The sequence below is a fragment of the Lycorma delicatula genome, chromosome 13 (genome assembly GCF_047948215.1).
Source record: "Lycorma delicatula isolate Av1 chromosome 13, ASM4794821v1, whole genome shotgun sequence".
Classification (NCBI taxonomy): domain Eukaryota; kingdom Metazoa; phylum Arthropoda; class Insecta; order Hemiptera; family Fulgoridae; genus Lycorma; species Lycorma delicatula.
This window is the reverse complement of record NC_134467.1, coordinates 22,432,373-22,458,648: the sequence shown is the minus strand read 5'-3', so window position 1 is coordinate 22,458,648 and position 26,276 is coordinate 22,432,373. Positions and strand designations below refer to the sequence as shown.

Below are 26,276 nucleotides of genomic sequence, written 5' to 3'. Positions count from 1 at the left end.
TATTGTTATGATATTTTTTAGTGTATTATTCAATTATATTTTTGATGGAATCAGATATTATTATTTAAAATGTAATATTATTACAGTTAACTGCAAGAGATTATGGACGTTGGGCGCCAAATGATGATGGTATTACACTGACATGGAATGAGTTATCAGTATATGTAAAAACACCACAAAATAAATTCTTTGGACAGGCCTCACCATCTTTTAAAAAAATTATAAGTAATGGTATGTATTTTTATTGTAATTTCATTTTTAAAAATATTTGTTTTTTTAATTATTGAGTGAACCAAGGTCTTCTTTTAACTATACCAGGTTATGACAAAATGTATTTTCACATTTTTATGTAAGATTATTTGATATTAGATGGAATGACATATTTATTATTCATCGTTTATCTATTCTATAAAATTACTGGTAGTATTGTAAGATATACTTGGAAAAGTAACATAATTCTTTTTTAACACTTCACATCTGAGTTTGGGTAAAAGATAATTATCTGGTAACTTAAATTTGCTCTTTTTACAGTGAGCTGTCCATTACTATTATCTCTGCTAATAATAAAATATATACAAAATAAATTAATAAATAAAATTACATTCTTTAATATAAATAAAAGTTTATAAATGTGTTGTAAAATAAAAATATATAGATACAGAATGAAAATTATATTAATAAACAAAAAATTGTACATGTTATATAAAAATTTAAATAATCAGAACGAAATATTTACTACTTAATATTTGTGGGATATAAATAATATAATATTGCTCAAAGGAGGTTACCAATATTTTATAACAAAAAAAATCTGAGGTAATGCTCCACAGCATGAAAATACAGTCAATAGATGTTGACTTCTGATTACTAATCACAACGTATAACATTGTATTGGGATTCACTTAATTTATTTAATATTTTGAAAAAGAAGGTAATTTCATTACTCCAGATATCAAAAATAAAGGATCTATTTACAATTGAACTCAAACAAACTTAAGTAACCATTATTCTGATTAATGCAGAAATTTACTCATTGTCTTACTTTCCTTAATAAACTGTAGCTGCTTGTTATAGATCTTTGAAGAAAAATAACAAAATTCCTTTTAAACATTTCACTTTACTCTTCTTACATCAAACTCGCCATTAAAATTATTTCTGTTTCTAATAAAAAAAAATGTTTAAACTTTATAAATAAACAAGCTGAGGTATTACTTGTATATCACAAAATAAAGGAAAATTAGATTTTGATTATTACTAGACGTTACTAGACGAATAACCCACCGGATTGGTCTAGTGGTGAACGTGTCTTCCAAATTAGCTGATTTGGAAGTCAAGCATTCAAGTCCTAGTAAAGGCAATTTCTTTTATAAAGATTTGAATACTAGTGTTTTTTGGTGGTCGGGTTTCAATTAACCACACACCTCACGAATGGTCAAACTGAGACTGTACAAGACAATTTTTCTCTCAGTGTTGCACATTAGATACTTCACTGCTTTGTTTTACTCATGATTGTTTGTTTCTACTGCTATATAGCACCATGTCTTTATCAATATTCTTATAAATACTTAACCGTACATTAGCTTTCAATAAATTTATTTCATAAAGTTTTTCCGTTAGATATATAATTTACAAAAAAAAAAAATAATAATTAAAAATATTTAACTAAATAGAAAAAAGAAACTGTATTGATATTGAAATACCTCTTCAGCATTTATCAGTCAATAGATGTCCAGTATTCCTGGAAAATGTACTTACAATATTCATATCAAAACAAGATTGTTTTTAGCACCGATTAAACCATTAAGGAAAAAGAATCACTTGTGATTAACAATTCCACTTTTTACTTTATTTTAATTTCTACTTTTTTTATAGAGCTCAATTTTGTTTTAAAATGAGTGATGATCTATGATCTATTCTATGAATGATCTATTGATCACAGAGGTTTTATTTTATTATTAATATGCAAATTATATCAATAATAAATTTGAAGCAATTGAATAAATCATTATTTATTCATTATTCAACAAAAATCAGTATGATGAAATGATGTTTATCCTTTTTTAAAATCATAACTCACTTTTTAATAACATTAAATATTCTTTCTAAAGAGTTTCAAAGTATTATGATCTATCTAATCTCTTCCTCGGAAAGCCATAAATTAATTACAGTATACAAACATGAAGGAGAAACGAAGGTTTATAAAATTTTACTTCATTTTACATTTGTAAAGTATTTTTACACAATAATTCTACATTTTCAATTTTCTTATAGGTAAAAATCAAATTTAAATAAAACTAGTATTAAACAATTCTTTTATCCTGATTTATATTTAAAAAAAATAGAAAACAGTAAAATTTAACCAAAACATGATTGTAGCTACAAATTTCCTTCAATTTGATCTTTATCTACAGATAGTAATTAATTTTTACTATCATAATAACCTGACATATAATGTTGAAAAAATAAAAAAACAAATTTTTATGCTAATAAAACTAGAATGGTGTATCTTTATTAAAATAAAATTTTGAATATTCTTTTAATCAGATAATAAAAGATACTCTTATTATATTTTAATACAGAATGTTCAAAAAGTGATGCAACCTTATGGGAAAATGAGTAAGTTACAATAGTAGTTGAAAGTGGTCTTCATTATGTGATTCACTTAATTGAATACAACACTGCATGCTCTTAAACACATGTTGTAACATTTGTTGAGGAATTGCAGTGACACATCATTCAGTTTCGCTCTGCAATACAGGAATAGTATGGGGATGAGTTTTGTAAGCACCATCTTTAAGGTAGCCCCACAAGAGACAAAATAAATCAGGAGACCGAGGGGGCTACGACCCCTTTGAAATCACTTGTCCACGAAAACACTAATCCAAGAAGGTTGTATGAGCCATAGCATTGTCCTGTTAAAACCATGTTTACTCTATGTACTCTGCAAGTATAGTGTTTATAAATTGTTGCACCATCTGTGTATAATTGTTTCATCTGTTCACTGTGTCGTGAAAGAATATCATGAAGATTTGCCTACATGACATTGCACATCAAATACCACTTTTTGTCAGTGCAGCCGATTTAGATTTTCTGTATACCAAATGCGTGAATTCTATACATTCATGTGTCTGTCAAGGTGGAACCATGCCTCTCTGACCAAAACCATTCATCGGGTTCTTCCAGATCTGGTGTTACTCATGACATGAATCATTGACAGAAAACTACATGTTTTCCAGTGCCAGCAGGTTACGATTCATGAACAATACAAATTCTGTACTGAATCATCTCACGATGTCGTATGGGCATTACTGACGGAGAGAGTAGACTGGCTAGATAAGTGTCGCACAGATGTCTTGGAACTAACAGAATATGCACTTTGATAAACTTTTCTGGTGTTAGCACTTTTGATCAAATACTTTTGGCTGCATCTGGCACATTCCCTTTCTCTTGGAACTTATTGTATAGCTGCTTGATGAAGGACTTGTTTGGTGCATCTACACCATAATTTTCTGTGAAGGCAATCTGGGTCTGGCACATCTAAGGTATTGGGAGACAATGAATATTCTCTGCTGCATTGTGTAACCCATTTTTCCTCAATTAAACCAGCAACAAAAGAAGGAAACATTCTTCCATAAGGTTCACTTTTTGAACACTCTTACTTCAAAAATAGTAACAGTACAAGGTGAAAAGATAAAGGTGCTACGATTTGCTGATGATATAGTAATTCTAGCTGAGAGTAAAAAGGATTTAGAAGAAACAATGAACAGCATGGATGAAGTCCTACACAAGAACTACCGCATGAAAATAAACAAGAACAAAACGAAAGTAATGAAATGTAGTAGAAATAACAAAGATGGACCACTGAATGTGAAAATAGGAGAAGAAAAGATTTTGGAGGTAGAAGAATTTTGTTATTTGTAAGTAGAATTACCAAAGATGGATGAACCAGGAGCGATATAAAATGCCGAATAGCACAGGCAAAACAAGCCTTCAGTCAGAAATATAATTTGTTTACAACAAAAATTAACGTAAAGTTAGGAAAAGATTTTTGAAAGTATATGTTTGGAGTGTCGCTTTATATGGATGTGAAACTTGGACGATCGAAGTACCTGAGAAGAAAAGATTAGAAGCTTTTGAAATGTGGTGCTATAGGAGAATGTTAAAAGTCAGATGGGTGGATAAAGTGACAAATGAAGAGGTGTTGCAGTAAATAGATGAAGAAATAAGCATTTGGAAAAATATAGCTAAAAGATGAGACAGACTTATAGGCCACATATTAAGGCATCCTGTAATAGTTGTTTTAATATTAGAGGATCAGGTAGAAGGAAAAAGTTGTGTAGGCAGGCCACGCTTGGAATATGTAAAACAAATTGTTAGGGATATAGGTTGTAGGGGGTATACCGAAATGAAACGACTAGCACTAGATAGGTAATCTTGGAGAGCTGCATCAAACCAGTCAAATGACTGAAGACAAAAAAAAAATTTTTTAAATAAGTAATAAACTATTGCCAATAATCAGAAGTATTTTTTATTTAATATTTTATTAATTTTTATCCTGTAATAAACATTTTCTATAAATTATTTAAATGTTAATTATTTATTACATTTTTACTATTGTATTACTTAATACCTGAATTATTGATTGGATAAATTAAAAAAAAATTAATGTATGAATATTTCTTACGTTATAGTTAACAATAAACATTTGAAATTCTTAAAAAAATTCAAATATTTTGAAAAAAAAAGTTTCTTTGTTCTTACTTTTCAATTTAATTCTTTAATTGAATTTTATTTACGAAGTGACAGAGTAATATGATTTTTTTAAATTCTAATGGATTCTTATTGGTGGAAGGGGCTATTTAAAAACCATTTTTATATAATTTATGGTCAGTCCTTTTCTGACCCATTACCATATACCATTGACCATATTACTGGTCATTTTTAAAGTAATTAAGAAACCATTTTTACACGTTGGTTTTGTCAAATGTAATATGTTTGTAAATTTCATATCATTCAAATGAGATCATGTCAGTTACATGCTACGTGTACCAATTTTAAAATTGTGGTTAATAATTTTAAAAATTTCTTATTTTTATGAGTTGATTTACAGAAGTTAAATTTTCAGAATTACGATAAAAAAACTTCTTTTCACATATTATCTACAGGAAAACCAGCAAATGTAACAAAGATATTAACCACAACATGCAAATTTTTCACTTGATACATGAAATTAAAACATAAACGTTCTCTAAAAATATAAAGTTTTATAAATAAACAAATTTTGACAAAATGACAATTAAAGTGTACACATTGATCAAATCTACATTTCAAAGCATATTTTCTAACTGTTCCAAGATGAATACCATTTGTTAACAGCAGTTTGTATTATGTCCTAAGGAAAATACTTAATTACAATTTATAAAAGATTATGTAAAAGCTTTCTCTTTAAATTATTTAGAAAATAAGTGACAATTATTTTATTTTTACACAAATATTTATTATTAACATATTAAAAACTAATGAAAAAGGTAAATTATCAAGTTGTGAACAACTTAGTATATTGCATCTACTTACGACCTGATGGATTTACTATGCTTGAAATACCTCAGGGAGTAACATCACAAAATATTAAAATCATTCATTTTATTAAAAGGTTTTCAACAAGATATTAAATTAATCCAAAAAAGATAGTTACTTTTATGGGTTGACCACTCCCACCAATTTTTTTTTTTGGAGGGACCACTCTCTCCAATTTTTTTAATCATTATCCTTTTTTCTTTAGATAAATATTATGGGAAATGGGTAAATCACTGGTTCCTCATGTCAGAGTATGTTGAAGAAGTGCATTAGGAAACTATTTTTTTTATTAGAGCTCCATGAAGTGGTGATCTTCTGTGTGAATAGAACGTCAAAGGATTTCATTTTCTATCCAGAGATTGGATAAAAAGCCAAACTGGTAGTTGATATATCTAGTGGATAAAGACAGCCCTTCTATTTCTCTTAAAATTTAATCTAATTAATAATTCAATTTATTTTTTTCTATATAATCGTGATGTAAAATTGTATATAATAATGCTAATTTTTTACAAAATCGATATTGTCAAATCAGTATTGCCAATCAATAAACCAAACAGACTATGGTAATTTTGTGTAGAATTAATAATTTAAAATAATACGTCCTAAAAGCAGAATATATTAAAATTAATTCAATTTTTCTATTTCCTTTTTGTTCATTTTGTCTCCTTTTAGTACTTTTATCAAGATTCTTCTTGAAAACAGTCCTTTTTTTAATACAACAAAAAAAATATAATTATTTTAAGATATAAGAGTAGTTGTTAACTATTTCAGTTGTTAATTTACAGATCAACACTGGTAAACGTGAACGATGAACTACTCAATCAACTGGAAAAAATTAAATATAAGTAGTGTTACCACCCTAACAAATATGAAATTTTTTAAACAACATGAAGTACAAATATTTCATTTCCAAGTGACTTTTGGGACACCCGTTATATATATATAATATATATATATATATTTTTTAGTTGTTATCCCTACACAATACCTACTTTCTATTTCATAAGCATTTTCTTCATTATAAATAATTTTAATTTAACTTATTGCTATTCATTTTATTTTAATAAGTTTATTAAACAAATGTCTCCACAGTTTTAATAATTGATTATGTATTTATTAATTTACCATATTAAAAAAAAAAAATAAAATTAAGAAACTTTAGCTAAATTTGGCAAAATAATTTGGCTAAATTTTTTACAGCATTTGGTGTTTGATTTAATTTATGTGCAATTTAATTAAATTTATATATATATGTATATATTAAATGTAAAAAAACCAATAAATCTATAAAATGTGTAAATTTGTTTTAATAAATCTTGAATAAAAATATCCAAAAGGATATTTTTATTCAAAAATATAAAATGCAGAATATAGTATATTATACTGCAATAATTAATTTATTGCAGTTACATGCAAGTAAGTCTTAATAAAATAATAATAATTTTAAAAAATGTTTACAGTTACTGGTGCCATTGAACCAGGTCATTTAGTCGCAATGATGGGTGCTAGGTAAGTAAATAAAAATATGTAAATTTATTATCACATAATATAACAATATTATTAAAAATATTTTTTTGGAAGAACATCAGTCAATGAATTATTGCTGTATATCCTTGCAAAAAAAGAATCTGTTAGGTCATGTCTACAGTACCAATGATGCATGATGCACCATCAAAATTTCCTTATAATAAAATATAGAACGTCTCAAATAAAATTGTTTATCATTGTTTACTTTTAATTAATTTATTTTTTTTTTTGTCTTCAGTCATTTGACTGGTTTAATGCAGCTCTCCAAGACTAGTGCTAGTCGTTTCATTTCAGTATACCCTCTACATCCTACATCCCTAACAATTTGCTTTACATATTCCAAACGTGGCCTGCCTACACAATTTTTTCCTTCTACTTGTCCTTCCAATATTAAAGCGACTTTCCAGGATGCCTTAGTATATGGCCTATAAGTCTGTCTCTTCTTTTAACTATATTTTTCCAAATTCTTCTTTCTTCATCTATTTGGCGCAACACTTCTTCATTTGTCACTTTATCCACCCATCTGATTTTTAACATTCTCCTATAGCACCACATTTCAAAAGCTTCTAATCTTTTCTTCTCAGATACTCCGATCGTCCAAGTTTCACTTCCATATAAAGCGACACTCCAAACATATACTTTCAAAAATCTTTTCCTGACATTTAAATTAATTTTTGATGTAAACAAATTATATTTCTTACTGAAGGCTCGTTTCACTTGTGCTATTCGGCATTTTATATCGCTCCTGCTTCGTCTATCAAGGTAATTCTACTTCCAAAATAACAAAATTCTTCTACCTCCATAATCTTTTCTCTCCTATTTTCACATTCAGTGGTCCATCTTTGTTATTTCTACTACATTTCATTACTTTTGTTTTGTTCTTGTTTATTTTCATGCGATAGTTCTTGCGTAGGACTTCATCTATGCCGTTCATTGTTTCTTCTAAATCCTTTTTCCAATTTCTAAATCCAATTATTATCCACAATTTAGTTATATTTTTCTTTATGTTGGTAGTACTGTCTCTCGGACGAAACAGTGAAAGAAGCGGTGCATTTCTAGCTCACAGCTCAATCGAAAAACTTATTTTATGAGGGCATCAGGAAATCTGTGCAAAGATGGCCAAGTGCGTTGAAATGCAAGGGGATTATGTTAAAAATGGTGTAAATGTAAGTTTCCTATTTGCATTGCAATAAAATTTATAACTACATTGCGGATAATAGACTTACCCTCGTATATTATATTATATGAGGTACAACTTATAATTATTTTCGTCTTAGGAGTAATATACCTTCGTATATTACTGAAATTAATGTTTTTAAGATTTATATTAACTGCTAGTTCCATGTAAAGATTAAAAAGTAATGGAGATAGGGAACATCCTTGTCGGACTACCTTTCTTATTACGGCTTCTTTCTTATGTTCTTCAATTGTTACTGTTGCTGTTTGGTTCCTGTACATGTTAGCAATTGCTCTTCTATCTCTGTATTTGAACCCTAATTTTTTTAAAATGCTGAACATTTTATTCCAGTCTACGTTATCGAATGCCTTTTCTAGGTCTATAAACGCCAAGTATGTTGGTTTGTTTTTCTTTAATCTTCCTTCTACTATTAATCTGCGGCCTAAAATTGCTTCCTTTGTCCCTATACTATTCCTGAAACCAAATTGGTCTTCTCCTAACACTTCTTCCACTCTCCTCTCAATTCTTCTGTATAGAATTCTAGTTAAGATTTTTGATGCATGACTAGTTAAACTAATTGTTCTGTATTCTTTACATTTATCTACCCCTGCTTTCTTTGGTATGAAATAACAATAACAGAAACAGAATACTTGTAAAATTTTATTTACAAGACATGCTCATTATGGTCACCATTTGCTTTTAGGCAAATGTGAAGAAGTTTCAACATATTTAAAAATACACACTGAAGCACAAAAGGTGTGGTGCAATTATGTATATTCAGTTGTGTTATTTTTCAGTTCATGCGGGGTATGAGAATTATTCTTGTAAACAGATACTTCCATTGTTCTCTGTAAATAAAATCTGTATTTGTAAGATCTGGGGATCTCAGTGGCCAGATTTGTTTTGAAATGAGCTTACCCCAGAAAATTTCACATTGTGAAATTTAGGAAACATTTAATGATTGCAGATGTATGCCATTCTTCCATTTTGTTGAAAGTACACTCCAGCAATTTCTTTCTCATTTGGTTGGCTGATAAATAAATGATTTTATTGCAGTAATATTCTGAGTTTACCTTGGAAAAATTGAATGATTATCTTTATATACAATAGTGTACCAAATTCAAATTTTTTTGTCATGCAATAATAGTTTTTCCAAAATCTCATGAGGATTATTCACATCACATTCAACTGTTCGGCTGTTGACATGAGCTGATAAATGTCTTTTCTTTTTTTATTTATAAAATCTAAAAGCCACTGGCAATATTCAACATGTTTAGGAAAATCAGTATCATGTGCTGCAATTTTAAACATTTAGTCAGTGCTCTGTACATACTACTCCTTGATATTTCTGCTTATTGTGCCAATTTTCTGAATGATTTTTTCTGGATTTCAAGCCGTATGATCAGAAATATCATCCAACTTTTCCTCTATCAGGATAGATGGTCTTCCTGACTTAGATGCATCTTTGATCTAGTTTATCAGAAATTATCGATCAATTTCTCACTGTATTACAATGTGAAACATCAGTCCCTGGAAACTAGTTGCCATGAAACCTTCCATGTATGTTCTGGAAACCTACCTTCACATGTACTCTGCGTACTACCATCATAACGAAACATATTTTCAACCAGAAAAATGTCAATTTCAAGTGTTAAAATCCTTGCTGCCAACTGGAAACGAAAGGGTAAACAAAATATTTGATGGTTATGCAAATAAAAAGTGTTGTCAACAATGAAATATGGAAGTCAGCTGTGAACAAAGCTGACAAAAATCAACTGATAAAACAATCTGACCCAGATTCTTCGGAACCCAGACGGAACCCAGATTCTTCTGAATGAAAGGCAGAACACTTTTCACTCTGCCACCACTCAACAGATATCATATTATCAACAGAGTGATAATTACATAAAATATTCATTTTTTAATGAGAATCTATAAACATACTAAATGATAATGTTTATGAAATTTATATCTTAATATTACCAATCATTCTTATATATATTCAGTGACTCATATAATATACAGTGAATGGTGCTGCGTTCTCATCCTGACATCATCTAGTCTTGTTTCTGGTAATTTTCTTGATTTAAGTTGACAAATATTTTGAATTCATTCAAAAAGCATATTGGAAGTTAATGTGTATATATAAATGAATGAGTTGTGGTGAATATAAGTTATAAGATTAGCATAGAACAGAAAAGATTGGAAAAATGCATTGAACCAGTCAAATAATTATAATGACCCTTTAGAAAAGCTTATATTAATTTAATTTTTTTTTTGTCTTCAGTCATTTGACTGGTTTGATGCAGCTTTCCAAGATTTCCTATCTAGTGCTAGTCGTTTCATTTCGGTATACCCCTTACATCCCACATCCCTAACAATTTGTTTTCAAAAGTCGCCTTCCTCTTCCCACCAAACCTCACTAATTCCTACTACATCTACATTTATCCTATACATCTCCCTCTTTAAATTTTCTAACTTACCAACCTTTTTTAAACTTCTAACATTCTACACTCCGACTCATAGAATGTTATTTTTTAGTTTTCTGGTGTCCCCTTCCTTAGTAGTCCCCACCTGGAGATCCGAACGGGGGACTAGTTTACCTCCGGAATATTTTACCAAGTTAGGCGAGGTGCCTTCAATGATGGAGGCCATCATTGCTATTTGAAAATGCAGAAAGCTACATTTTCTTGAAAAAAAAAAAGCAGCTGTAGTTTTCCATTGCTTTCAGCTGTGCAGTACTCGAAAGACTGAGTGATGTTGATATGGCCGTTTAAGTCCCCCTGGCTTACGCCCTTGAGCTGCTACCCTCTTTCAGGAATTATTCCTTAGTCTGGCTCTCAACATATACCTCTCCGATATGGTTGCACCTTCGGTCCAGCTACTCTACATCACTGAGCAATCAAGCCCCCTCGACAATGGCAAGGTCTCATGATTCATAGAGGGAGTAATTTAAAATAAAAAAATGTAAAATCTTATCTTCTAAAATAATAAAACAGTTATAATATTTGTTTTGTTTTTTTTTTTTTTCAGTGGAGCTGGTAAAAGTTCTTTAATGTCATGTCTAGCACACCGTATTCCAGGTTTGATAATTAATGTTTATACATAATTATTGTATCATAATTTTCTAAATAATTTAAGAAAATTATCCTATTGATTATTAGAATAAGAAACAAAATCCAAAATTGAAAAAATTTCCATGGAAGTAATTTTTTTCTTTTAATTTGATAAAACTGTCCTCTAATATTTTTTTACATGGGATGAGAAGAGAGGCAAAACATTTTTTTTTTTTGTAGATATCTAAAAAACAAATACTTTTTTTGAGGAAAATATTTAAAAAATGTTAAACTTTTTAAAATCATCTTTAGTTTTTAATAGTATGATGAAACTAGAATTGTTTTGTAAGGACACACAAAGGAAGAATAGTAAAATTAAAAAATTACAGATATTTTGGGGATTATGGTATCAGAGGACTGGAAAAACAAAATGGATGGATAGCAGAGGCAAAGGAAGTCTTCAGTAAAAAAATGAAATTACTACTATGTAGTATGTGGCTCTAGATTTAAGAAAGAAATTAACCCAATGCTGTGTATGGAGTATTTTAATGTCGAAGTGAAGCATTGACGATGAGGAAGAGAGAGAGGGACTGGAGTGAAGCTTTTGTTATGTGAATATGGAGAATGTAAGATGGATGAATAAAGTGAGGAATGAAGAAGTAATGAACAGGATTAAAGAAGAAAGAGCTCTCATGCAGGAAATACAAATAAGAAAAAAGAACTGCTAGGACATGTGGTTAGAAGGAATGGAATCTTCACAACTGCATCGGAAGAGTCAGTAGAAAAAGAATGGGAATGAGGAAGATGAAGATAATAGGTAAGGAGAAGATCGGAAGCAACAAAGAGATGAAGGAGAAAGTTTAGGACAGGGATGGATGGAAACAGCAGAAGCATAAGGAACCTGCCACCAGACAGAAAATCATATGATGATGCCGATGTGAATCATTTTGTTTTATTTTGTAAATACATTATTTTTAAGTGTAATAAAATAATCCTCTTTCAATCTTAACATTTTATTGAAAAAACAAGCCAAATAATAAATACATTAGTATAAATTGAACAATATTAAATGTCAAAAGGTAGATTATTTGCAAGTTTCATTTTTTATCTCCATGTTTTTTCATATAACTATGATTGTGATGACAAATGACAATTTCATAGCTGATAGTTGTAAATTTTTTTATAGAAAAGCATATTTTTTTGTAAATATTGAGGTTACCAAGTAATAAACTTATAAAAGTAAGGTTTTATAAGGTTGTAAACATAATTTGATAACATAATTGAAATTTGCAGCTGTTTTATTTTTACATATATTTTATTTAATAAGAGTAGTTTGATTTTTACATTTTCAAAATCCGAATAATAATAATAATATTTACAATTTTTTTTTTTAATTAAATTTTATTTAAGTTAATCCTTATTGTATTATTTTCACTTTAAAATTTTGTTGAACATAAGGGACAGTGTCAGAATAATTTTGGAATTCTTTGCTGGCTTTTCTACATACTTAACCCCAAAAAACAACGTAAAAATATACATTTTATATCTTTCATAAATAAATGAAAGATTTTATTATTTTTAAAAATACATAACAATTTCTTTAGTAATTCCTGATGATTATTTATCAGTCTAGATTTACAAAATTAGATTGCCATCTATTTCAGATTTTAAATAAATTAAAAAAAAAAAAATTGGTTTTCAATGTTTTATTTTTTTCAGTTTTCAATTTATTATGTTTTATTTTTATATTTATAATTTTTCTATTGCTTTATATTTAATGATGGTGACTGCTTTACTGTCAAAACTTAAATATAATAAAATGTTTTTAATTTTTGTTAATGATTTATGAGCATTTTTTCTTTGTTATTTTAACACAGTAACTGTTAAAAATAGCTCTTTTTTATTTATAAATTAATACTTATTTTTGTAGGAGGCATGATTGTAGATGGTGACATCAGAGTTAATGGAAAAACAGTTGGCAGTTTTATGCAAAATTTATCAGGATTTATGTACCAAGAAGATTTATTTATTGGCACATTAACAGTATTAGAACATTTAAATCTAATGGTAATTATTAATTTTTTTTTTATATTTATATTATTACTTTTTTTTGTTTTTTAATTGCAGCATCACTAAATTATTAACTATAGAAAGATGTGAGTTTTGTTATAAGATAAAAAAAAATTGCTATTTTTAAGACCAACATAAATGTAATTAAAGTATAAAAACCTTAAATAATTTTTCAACTGTTAAATATAGAAAAATGAAATTTAGCATGTGGACCTACTTTGAAATTATTTATATCTGCCATGACATCTACTTTTCTTTTTAAATGTTTCACTGTTGAGCAGTTATTTAAGAGGTACTTTATACTGCTTTTGAAACTAGCTATGAAAATCATTAATGTCCACCACTTTCATTAGTGTTGTTGTGGCCCAAAGCTTTTATATTAAAATTTTTATCTTCAATAACATTTAAGATGTGTGTTACAAATATTTATATTTAAAACTGTTGTGCCACACAGGAACTTTCTTGATGCTAAGGATGTGGTGATTTCACAGTGAAAATAGGTTGTTTTAAGCTAGGAGTATTATCTAAATTTAATTTTTACTGCTTTCATGAAGAAAAATGATCTGCAATCAAAGTGGCATTATTTATCCACCACATCCCCGATCACTGTGGTGGAGTTGTAGGCCTTGGCCTTTCATCTAGAGGTTCTGTCAATCCCAGTCAGACATGGCATTTTGCACACACTACAAAATTCCATTTTCATATTCCACGCACAAGTTTCAAGCTTTTTTTTGGGGATCATTAGATATTACACTGGTTTGGTGCTGCTCTTTATTTCATTCTATTCTGTGTTAATATTTTAATTCCATAAGTTTATTACAACCTTATATTGTCAATTTTCAATTTTATTACTCTAGTTTTTTTCAGGCCAAGCCAGTACTGGAACAGAATAGTGATCACAATGCATTGGATCTAAATTTTGTTCAGTTGCCCATCTCCCGCCTGTGGAAAAGGCTGCAGAGCCTCACAATGGAAGCACGGTAGTTGGAATGAGACACCACGACTAACGGAAGATCCCTGTACAAGTTTATATGGGGGATAAGTTTACTAAGGGAATGGTATGCCTCGAGTTAGTTTTTAAGGGCGACGGGTGCCCAGGTGCTCACCAACCATGTTAATTTGAACCAATATCTGTTTCAGTTCCACCTGGCAGCTGATGAGCTGTGCATCTGCGGGAAGGTCCAGTCAATGTTTGACTGTCCTGCTCTTGGGGGCCAGAGACCAGGCCACCATGGAACTTAGAGGTCAAGGGGAAAATTGACCACTCACAAGTGGTGAGTCAATGTAGCGAGAGCTGCATTGTCGGACAGTGTGGGAGTTCCTTGATGCAGTTGCTATGTTCAACCAACATCAGTAGTAGGGAAAGACTCTTAAGAAAGACTGCACTGCTGTGGGAAGCTAACCTAGAGATATACGGCTGACCACCAGCCAGTTAAGGCTCCAACCGCTTTAATATAGTGGACAGATACTTGCTGGCATTCAAAGACCTAGGCGTGGCAGTGAATTGCTGTCTAGACGAAGTAAATTTTAATTTATGGATGTCATATATATTTTTAGTAGTTGATGGGGTGCGCCTACCCATTTTAGTAAATATATGACAATTGAGCTGTTGGGACAAGCCATTGATGTATGGCACTGCGCTTAGTTCGCTCACACTGTTAGGTAAGCTCTAGGAGCTATTTAGGACACTGGTCGCTAAACTGTTTTGAGGCTCAGTAGCCGTTTGTGGCACAGACATTCAGTCTTATGCTTTAGGGTGACCGAATGGGGTGGTGACTGGAGAAATGCCAAGCAAACCAATACTCTACTTTTGTTTTTCTCTAGATTTATAATTCTCTTTTAAAAACTAATTATATACAAAAATGGTAATTAGAGAAAACATTGTTTGTTGTCTGACTGGAACACAATTCTAATATTATAGAAAATATACCTTATCGTTTATAGCTGTTTAATTGATCCCAAAATCTTAAAGGGTTTTTTTATCTCTATGGTCATCAATCAGTTGATCGGTTTATTGCTGTCCTTCATTCCTTTTTATTTTGTGGTAATCCTTTAATCTCAACATCCTTTATATATTCTGTAATCTCAATTATATTCAGAATCACTGAAGATATAGGATTGCATCTTCTTTAAAAGTTCTTTCTTTTTATTACTTAATTAACTAAACCTCTGTTTTTTAACATACATACAACCAGCATAGTTCATCACTTTACAAGACTCAACCACAAATTTCTCTCGTCTTCTGTTACTGTTAAGACATCCTGAATTTGTATCTTACCAAATTATCCCCTTTCTTATAAGCCTCTAACCTTTTCCTATTTATTTCATTAGTAAAGTGTATAAGTAATACTTACTCAAATATTTTCAAGAATTAATCTTAATTCTTATATATTGAAACTAACCGACTTCTTTTCTGCATAAAAGCTCTCTTTTTTATTGATAATCAGTTTTTCTATCGCTACATTACTTCAACCATCCGTTGTAATTTTACTACCTAAATAACAAAATTCTGTAACTTTTGGTTAAATATATCCAATATCTTAATATTGAATTCTTCATTATCCTCTTTTCTCTTATGTTTTATTAAGTTTACTTTACCCATATCTCTTAAACATGGTAATTCCTTTACTTTATAATTTTTTTATTTTACTTTTTTCCTTTATTTTGCTTTTTTTTTACATTCCTTTTTTTATTTCAGCCAAAATGACAGTGACTTCAATGAAACAACAGTATTATTTTTTTTTTCTTTTTGGATAATAATTCTGCTCTAAAAGTTTTCTTTTACCATATAAATTTCTTCTTGTATGTATAAATTGAAAAGGAATGACACCAGACAGAACGTAGCTGTATCAGTTTTTTTTTTTAATTAGAGCTTGTCTTTTACTTTGCTGGCATCATAGGTCTAGAACTATGCTGGAAGATACAATAATCAGTCAAAAAATGGAGTATGGGTTACTTTTTTGCATTTCTCGACATTTCATGACTCAGGGATTTATATATTCATGTGTACATATGTTAGTATATTTCAAGGTTAATAATATTTGACTGAATAAACCGAAATTGATGAAATTTGCCGCAGAGACTTGTGTATATGGGGCAGTTTGTTGGTAAAACTTTGGGATCAATATCTTCAGAAGGTGAAATAGATGTTTTTTTGGGTTCAATTTCATAAAAATTTTGCAAACATAACCCCACTTTATATTAAGCTCAATATATACATGCTTGCGTATCTTACCATTTTTTTTTTTTAATTTGCCCCCTAAATTCTTCCGTTCCCTGAAAATTGAAAAAGCTATATTTTTTATTGATTATATATTTTGTAACCAAATCTTTTTTTGTCTTCTTAGGCATAGTAGTAGTGCAAATAACCCAAACAAAATACTTTGTAGGCAATATTTGGGATGGGGAGCTGATAAAAGTTTTAAAATATTGATTTTTTTAAAAATTCTTTAAAACTTTTTTAGTTTATTTAAATTTTTAATAATAATATTAAAATTAAATTTCAACCCCACCCCCAAAAAAGAAATCTTAGGTAAATATTTAATGGTTGTACATTTATCAGTGGAATTTTTCTTAGTTTATTCCATTTAACATAGTAAACGTAGACAAATCAAATAATTTTCTTGAGAGATGATTATGGGAATGGGAGAACAAAAAAAAATATTGATTTTTTGAATTTTTTAAACGTTTTTCGTGTATAATTAATTATTTTTATTATTATTATCTTTTATGACTGCATAGGATCACGTTAGTCAGTCCATTATCCAAGTCTCTTCAATGGATCTCTTTGGGTTTTGTGGTCCTCCTAGTACTTTTTCATACATTCCAATCTTTGTGCCCTTTCTAGTGTTGAAAATGTTCGTTTAGTGAATGTGAAATGAGTGTTTTTGTTCTTGATTTTCTTGTTTAATTTTATCTTATATGCGATATCTTCTGGTGTAAGGCCAATTTCCTTCAGATCCTCCCTTATTTCTCCAGTCCATCTGCATACTGCCTTGGTGTTTTTCAAGTTGAGATTGTACTGTACTATCTGTTTCACAAGTCTTGAATCTTGTATCATCATGATATGTCCAAAGAACCCAAGTTTTGTCTTACGCATGGTATAAGTGATGGGTTCTAACTCTTTGTACACGTCTTTGTCAGGGACAATCTACCGCCACTTGTTTTCTTGCTTTTTGTTGATGCAGGTTCTTCCAATTCTTCTTTCGAAATTCTGTAGTCTATCTGCCTTTGATTGTTCATTCAGGTTAAGTGTTTTTGCTGCATAAATGTCTTCTGGTTTTATAACTGTGTTGTAGTGTCTTATTTTTGCATTTACAGATAGGCATATTTATTTTAAGTATACCAAGTTAATTTTTGAGCTTTGGGAGCTTATTTTTCCATTATATAATAATAAATAACTATTGACAGGAAAGTATAACAATTTTTTTATAAAAACATTGCTGTCAGCTATTTTTGTTTGTTTCAATGGTTTGTTTAAATTTTCAGGCGAGATTAAAATTAGATAGACGTGTTCCTAGGTCAAGAAGAGAAGAAATTATAAACGATTTGGTAAATGAACTAAATTTAAACAAATGTATAAATACTCGTATAGGAGGAAGTGGAGTTGATAAATCTAAGGTATGTTTAATATATAATAAAATTTTTAAAAGATTGTTTTATTTTACTCAACAATCAAAATGGAATTTCAGTGAAAAATCAGCGGGTTGATTTTCCTGTTCTTTTACCCTCTTTTTATCATTATTCTTTATTGTATTTTCCTCAGAAAAATATCATGTAAGTTTTCAATGGCTGTTTTTCTGAGGTGGTACTTATGCCTGTAGGATGATTATCAGGTGTTTTCAGGGATTGTACAAAAAAGCTAAACTATAAACAGAAAGTGCTTATCAGATAAACACAGGTCTCATACTCTCCCTAAAAGCTAATCTAATCTATTTAAAAAAATAAAAACATATTAGTTGACATTTTTAACTACTGTATTAGAAAATTACAGTAAAGTCTTATGATATCAGTTTTTAGCAATATCTTATTTTTTATTTCCTTTCATTAATTATGAAATACCATATAAAAATGAAAGATAATTCAATTTTATATCTGTCTAAGAATTTTTTTGCCACAAAAATAGATTTAATTTAAAAATAAATGCTAAAAATCTGGTAGATTTAATTAAAATTGAAAAATGGATGTGACATTTTGATTGTTAAATAGTCATTATGAGGAACTAATATAAAAAAAAGTCTTACACCTAATATAAATGACAGTGATAAAACAATCATTTTTAATAATTAAATAAAAAATCGTTATTAAACACTAAAAAAGTGTTTATATTAGTATTTATAAATAAATAAGTGATTTGATATATTACTCCACTGATAAAAAAGGAACTGTTCCAGTATTTACCTGGATGGATCAAGGGAAACCATTATACAAAATTGTTCAGAGTAGCATCACAAAAATACCTATTTATTAAATAAAAAATATTTATAAAAATACTTTTATTTTAATTATAAAATCAAACGTTGATGTGTTTAATGCCCATATGAATTATTAAAAATATGAAAGTATGATAATGTTAATGTATGAGATATTAAATATTAAAAAAAACTATGATAAATTACAATTCAGAAGTTTTAATAAAAATTATTCAAGTAATTATTTATGTTAAATGGAATTTATCTTTAAATAAATTGGTAGGAAGATTTTTTTATAAATGTTTCAGTAATTTATTAAAAGTGACACTTGAAGGTCCGTTTCTTGTAAACCAAAGTATTACGTTGAATTACATTAAAAAACAAATTTGTTAATTAATGAATTAATTAATAAAAACAAGTTTGTTTTTTAAACTAATTTTCTGATTTCAGCTGGAATTGTCTAAAATACATGTATAAATACACATTTAAACAAACTCTTTTATTAAAAATAAATATTAATTAGAATTTTTTATTTTAATTTATAGGTGTTTGTAGAAATACTCTTTAGTGTTTCATAAATACTATTTATATTGATAGCTCAAATAATTGTTCAAAAGCTAAAACGGACTTCTAGCTTTACAGCATAATCAGTTTTTGTTTGTTAACAGTTTTTGAATGTTCTTTATTTCAATAACTGTTTAGCATAACTCTTTGTTTACATTGGGTATTATTTAAGAATTAATTCATCTTGATAAATCAATTTGTACAGCTATCAACCTACAAGCCAAAGATCCTGAGTTCTATTCCAAATATAGGCTTGGCATTTTTTTATCATCAACATTCACATTCTTATTTATCCAAAAATAAACACTCGCATAAAAATAATCTCTCTCTTTCTCTCTCTCTCTCTCTCTCTCTCTCTCTCTATATATATATATATATATAATAATTAATTTCTAGAAGAGATTAATGATTTTTATGATTCTTTTTACAGTTGCTTTTATCTGGTGGTGAAAGAAAACGCCTTGCATTTGCTACTGAATGTTTAACGAATCCAAAATTATTATTTTGTGATGAACCTACAACCGGTTTAGATTCTTCTTCTGCACATAATTTAATTAAAATGTTACAAAAGATGACTGTTATGCAAGGTAAAACAGTTTTATGTACAATACATCAACCTAGTTCTGAATTATTTGAATTATTTCATCAAATTATACTTGTGGCTGATGGAAGAATTGCTTTTATTGGACCGACCCATACTGCATTGGAATTTTTTAAAAGGTAACTATTAAAAAAACATTTATATATATATGAAGACCCATCTTCCATTTTATTTTTTTAAAGTGAAATTAAAATATAGTATATTAACTCAACATTCAGAATCTCTCATGTTCTATATTTTATAAAAAAAACATGCTCACACTATCTATTGAGATATTAAAATTTTCATTCTTTTGCTTCTTTGGCTGTGTATATACACACACATACGTTTCAAGATGAAACATGTTTAAGTAACACTGATTGTAAAATGAGCTAAGTATTTGCCTTCCTCTATTACTTCATCTAATGTGTTACTGTAGTCTGTACTGAAATATCTGTACTTTGCATCTTCATCAGTATTTTAATGTTGTATTTTACTTGTCTTGTACGCTGATCATACTGCCCTTTGTTGATGTAAAATGTTTCTGTAGTACCACATCAATGTTGCTTTAATGTCTGAAATAGTGATAATGATTTTAGAAAAACAGTTGCTCGAGTAAGACATTCAAGATTGCATTTGATAGTGAATCCATCCTGTTAATTTGTTTCTACTTCTGGTATGACACTTTCATATTTTTACTTTGCTGGCTATATAGTTATACAGTATACTATTATATGGCAAAAATATGCTAAGAGATCAAACTTTGCATGTATAAGTTTTTGCAGATCTTGATGTTTCATAACTCTCTCTAACAAAAAAATTATGATTTTAGTGTTGAAAAATTTCAAAAGTATCTATCTACATACATACGAGGTGCAACAATAAAGTAATGAGACTGATTTTTCTTTGCAAGATGTGGCAACCCTGCAGCTTGCATAGGCACACCATCTTTGACCTTGGTCTATAAGCTACTTCTAGTCCAAGCGGCACATTGATGCAACTGCTCAGTCGTGAGTTGTGCTGTAATAAGTGAACACGTGTTTGTGTCTCACGTCACAGAAATGTAACCGCAAAATATTGCGCAACGGTATGCCATTTCTTTTTGCGTTAAATCGGGTGAAAACGCGACGACAACTTACGGTAAGCTTCAGAAGGCTTTTAGAGAGGAGGTTATATCAAGAGCTCAATTTTTTTCTGTGGCATAAAATTTTTAGTGAGGGCAGAACGAATGTTGAAGATGAAGACCGCAGTGGATGACCATCAACCTCACGGATGGATGTCAACTTGACCAGTGTGCATGAAATCATACGATCTGATCGAAGATTATCCGTGAAAATGATCGCAGAAGAACTCAACATCGATCGAGAAATGGTTCGTCTAATATTAACTGACGATCTTGGTATGAGAAAGATTTGTGCAAAAATGGTCCCCAAAAATCTCACACAACAACAGCGAGAAACACGGAAAAATGTGGCAGCCGATCTGTTAGAGCGAACGGAAATCAATCCAGATTTGTTGAGCTGTGTTATCACTGGTGAATAAGGTTGGTTTTTTCAATACGATCCAGAGAGAAAACACCTAAGTTCACAATGGTGCTCAAAGGGATCACCCAGACCAAAAAAAGCTTGCATGTCAAAGTCAAAAGTGAAATGCATGCTTGTGTGCTTCTTCAATTCCAAGGGAATTGTTCATAAAGAGTGGGTGCCTCCTGGACAAACAGTTAACCAATATTTCTACAAAGAAATTTTAGAAAGACTTCGTAAACGAGTTCTTCATGTCCGTGCCAACATTGCTGATAATTGGATTCTGCATCACGATAATGCGCCATCCCATACTGCTCTGTCAGTACAACGATTTTTAACCTCAAAACAAATTTCAGTACTACCACAGCTACCTTATTCACCAGATATCGCTTCGTGTGACTTTTTTCTATTTCCAAGAGTCAAAATGGCGGTCAAGGGACACCATTTTCAAACAACACAAGATGTCCAAAAAGCTGTGACGAGGGTCTTGGAGGATATTACAGAAGATGAGTTCCAGAAATGTTACCATCAATGGCAGAAGCGCTGGAATAAGTGTGTGCAATCAGAGGGGAACTACTTTGAAGGAGACAACACTAAACATGACTAAAACGGTAAGCAACATTTTTTTTCACATTAGTCTCATTACTTTATTGTCGCACCTCGTATGTCGGTCTGTTTTTTACTTGATACCTCCACATTGGATGGACCTCATAATTCCTGTATCTCAAATTTTTCCCAGAGGGTGGATAAATTTTTTCACATACTACCTACCTTAGCTACTTTTATAATAGTGTTTGATCTTATTGAAACCCCTATAAAGGAGTAAGGGTTAAAAAGTTTTTTCTCTTCTTTGTTGTTTCTAGATTCAAAATTCCATTCTTGTACTAATTAGATGATTCTATTACACTAATATGTCACTTTGAATATATATTTGGACAATTTAATTCAGGGATAGGGGATAATAAAACTACTTTTTTTATTTTTCATCAGTTATTATTTTGCTTGTTTTGTAACTTTGTGCAACTTCTCAATGTGAATGAGGAGTTACAGTCGGCATGGATTCCATTTCTTAAAATATTAGTAAAAAAATTGAATCATTTTTTTTACATAATTTTTTACTTGTATATAAAAATAAATAAATTTAGCTAATCAGTTGTGTTCAACCCTTGATGATTCCAATTCCTCAGAATTTTACTAGAAGGATTTTATGGGTGGTTTGCCATTTGTCTTCCCAGTGAGGTTAATTAAAACCAAACCACCAAAGAACTATGGTATCTACAGTCTAGTATTCAAATCAATATAAAAGCAACTGCCTTTACAATGACTCGAATCTTAGGAATTCTCAACTTTGAAAATCAGTTGATTTTGTGATGATGAGTTATAATAACTAGACTAACCCGGCAGGTTAGTTACTTATATAAATTAATGTTCCACTTAATTTTCTCCTTATAAGTAAACTGTCAAGAGCAAAGCTTTCGATGACCAGAGTTCTATAACTTTCTTAGTGTCGCTGCTAAAACTTTTTTTGAAAAGATAGTTTATTTCCGTTTTTCTGTGATTAGATCATTGATGTTATGAATACATATTAATTATTTTAATTAAAGCAGTAATTTCTTTGATGAAAGGTTTCATAATTATGACGAATAAAAACTAATACAAATATTCAAAATAATATACAACACAATGCAAAAGCACAATTACAAAGATATTTGTTTAAAGTTGAAATAAATATATTTGTTGAGTTAATATTAAAAAATGGATTTTTTTCAATCTTAAATCATAATGTAAAATTTAATTCTGTTAAAAGATTTATTAATGGTATAATGGAATGCAAGAGCATTCAGCAGGACGGAAGAAGCAAGTTTTTGTTTAGTAGACATAATAAATTAAATTCGTTGTTCACTGAATGTATAAAAATATACCAATAAATATCTTTTTTCTTTATTTAATGTATGAATCGTTTATTGTTAGTAAATTAAGGAAATTTAGTTGGAACTTACAGCAAGATACAGATTCTGAAGTAATTAGTCCTCAACAATCATGAATTTAGGAGTTCAAGGGGTAAAGATTCTTCACTCTGGAAAAGTTAATGAATAAAGCAAGAAAGCTCTTGTTAACAGCCAATGAAATTTGATACCAAGAAATAGTTATCATTGATTTTCATCTTCAGACCAAATATTTTGCCAACAGTTATAATAATTACAATCAGAAATCATATTTTATTTTGTTTATAATTTTTTTTTCTTTACAGTCAAGGATACGAATGTCCAGTGTCATATAATCCAGCTGAATTTTTAATTAGTACTTTAGCAGCATATCCTGGTTCTGAAAATACTTCTAAACAAGCTGTAAAACGGATATGTGATCAATTTGCTGTAAGCGATTATGCACGTGAAATTGAGATTAAGGTTCAGTTAGAATTACACATGGCTACATCATATGATGTAAGTTAATAAAAATAATAAAATTATATTTATACAATATATATTTATATTTAGATACAATCTTTGATTAAAAAAAAAAAAAAATTACAAGTCTTTTGTATATAGTATTGATTATTTGTAATATTTATGTATCCAATCATAAACATATCTTCCATAACATAAGGAATTGATTACAAATATAACATTTATTTTTATTTTCTCATCCTAATGTGTACACTACAATCTACAATCTATTCATAATTGTGAACAGTAAGTAACCCATGGTCCAATGAGATGATGACATGTAAATGAGTTGTCATCTTGATGCAGACCAACCACTACTACCCACTGGTGTGTTCTAGTGGTGAACTCGTCATCGCAATTAGCTGATTTCGAAGTCGAGAGTTCTTCGGTTCAAATCCTAGTAAAGGTTAGAAAAAAAAAGAAAGAAGACCAACCACTATTGAGAGGTGTTGTTAATTGAACCCCAACGAATAAAGTACACCGGTACCCAATGTACAGTATGTTGAAAAGTAGCATTAGTTTCATTATCAATGAATAAATAATGACTTTTCTACCGTCATTTATTCCTTTTTTTATTGAATGACCATTCATTTTTATTATTATTTTTATTTTCAATGCAACATATTTCTTTTGTAAATTTATTACTATGTTCTTTATCATTATTAATTTTTTATACCTAGCATAGCTTTTATTATTTAATCCCTTTATTTTTCAGGTAATGAGAGATTTCAAAGTACAAGCCTTGTAAGTATACACATTTTATATTCTAGTTTTATATAACTATTTTAATATAATTTTATTTATTTTGTAACTTAATGTCATATATTTTATAATATTTATTATAAAATTAATTTATTATTTTAATATATAAAAATATTATTATTAATAATTAAATATTTTTTATTTTAATATATTAAATTTATTATTTTCTAAACTACATGAATGTTGATTGATTATGGATTTGTAATGATATAAAGTCTATCTATCAGTAATACATTAATAATGAAAGAGTAAAAAAGAAGCTGTCTCATTTAATCATAAATCTCCATCTGTACACCTCTTCAATGTTGAGTAAGCTTTATATAATTACTTTTAACATTAATGAGGTGTAGAGTAATCATTGGGTATAAACATTTTTTATGTATTAATTGAATTTTATTTATTTTATGGTATTGTTTTAATTTTATAGAAATTTATTAAAGTAAGAGATCTGTGGTCCTGTTTGTAAATATTTTACAAACATAAATATTTAAAAAAATATTTATATTTTTTAGAATTTATAACACAGTATTTAAATTGATTTAATTACCAATTTTACAGTGTTTACAGCTGTTTTCACATCATTATATTTATTATTTAAAAATACATGAACTTTATTAAATTATACAACCAGCCATGTGCAAAGTAAATTATTGGATTCATATTTGATCATTCATTACCCCCCCCCCCCGCCAGTTTTGGGCTTATTTACTACACACTAATCCTTAATATAGGAAGAAATAACCAAACATTTATTTAATTAAAAATAATTCATTCACTTGTATATTTCTTCAATAATTTTTAGTTTCCAGTCTAGTAAACACTATAACTCTAAAAGGGAGAGTATTGTAATCAATCCAATTTGGGCAAATGTGGTTTTCACCGGATCTTGAAGTTTTACGCCTAAGGAACCCAAAAAAACCAGATGGAAATGTTCATATGTAAGTGTGTGTGTGTGTGTGTTCGGTATTGGCCTCTAAATCATCTTACATCTTCAAAATTACTGGACTGATTTTTACTAAACTTGGTCAGATTACTTTTATATATAGCGCGAATTGATGCCATTAAATTTTCAACTTAAAAGGTCAAGAGGTTGATGCTGTAGAGCAAGGTCACCCTCAGTATTTTGAGATTTTGCCTAATTAAGGTCACATTTTTCTTAGGCAAATTTGTTATCAATTAAACAACAACAATGCTTGAAAAAAATTTTCCAAAACTCACCCTCGCTCACAAAAAAAGCCATAAACTACAACTATGTTGTGATGTCACAGGTGAGTGTTAGAATTAAGTAAATGAATAATATTTAAAGTGTAAAAAAGTAATACAGGCTCTTGAACTCAATTGCCAGGTAACTGGTGCATTAAGCCTCGTGGCTGCACCAGTCTGCCGACCGTACAAGCAAAATTTATTTTATGTAAATTGTGAAATTACATTATTTTAGCTACTGGCAACTGTCGCCTTATTTACCACCACACCCATGCGAATTAAATATGGTATGCGTGGGCGCTTTAGTTAAAGTTAGTGAATTAAATAAACAAAAAAATATTATATTTAAATAAAATGATAAATATTTTAAATTAAGTTG

At 29.3% G+C, this 26,276-nt stretch overlaps 1 protein-coding gene across 1 annotated transcript in view; it reads left to right on the top strand.

Annotated features, from left to right (window-relative positions):
- Window positions 1-26,276, top strand: part of LOC142334036 (uncharacterized) — a 160,535-nt gene that overhangs the window by 111,500 nt on the left and 22,759 nt on the right. Inside the window, exons 14-21 of the mRNA XM_075381701.1 lie at window positions 87-231; window positions 7,038-7,086; window positions 11,315-11,364; window positions 13,268-13,404; window positions 17,896-18,027; window positions 19,813-20,102; window positions 23,737-23,929; window positions 24,648-24,676. Coding sequence (XP_075237816.1) covers window positions 87-231; window positions 7,038-7,086; window positions 11,315-11,364; window positions 13,268-13,404; window positions 17,896-18,027; window positions 19,813-20,102; window positions 23,737-23,929; window positions 24,648-24,676 — 1,025 coding nt within the window. The remainder of the gene's footprint in view (window positions 1-86; window positions 232-7,037; window positions 7,087-11,314; window positions 11,365-13,267; window positions 13,405-17,895; window positions 18,028-19,812; window positions 20,103-23,736; window positions 23,930-24,647; window positions 24,677-26,276) is intronic.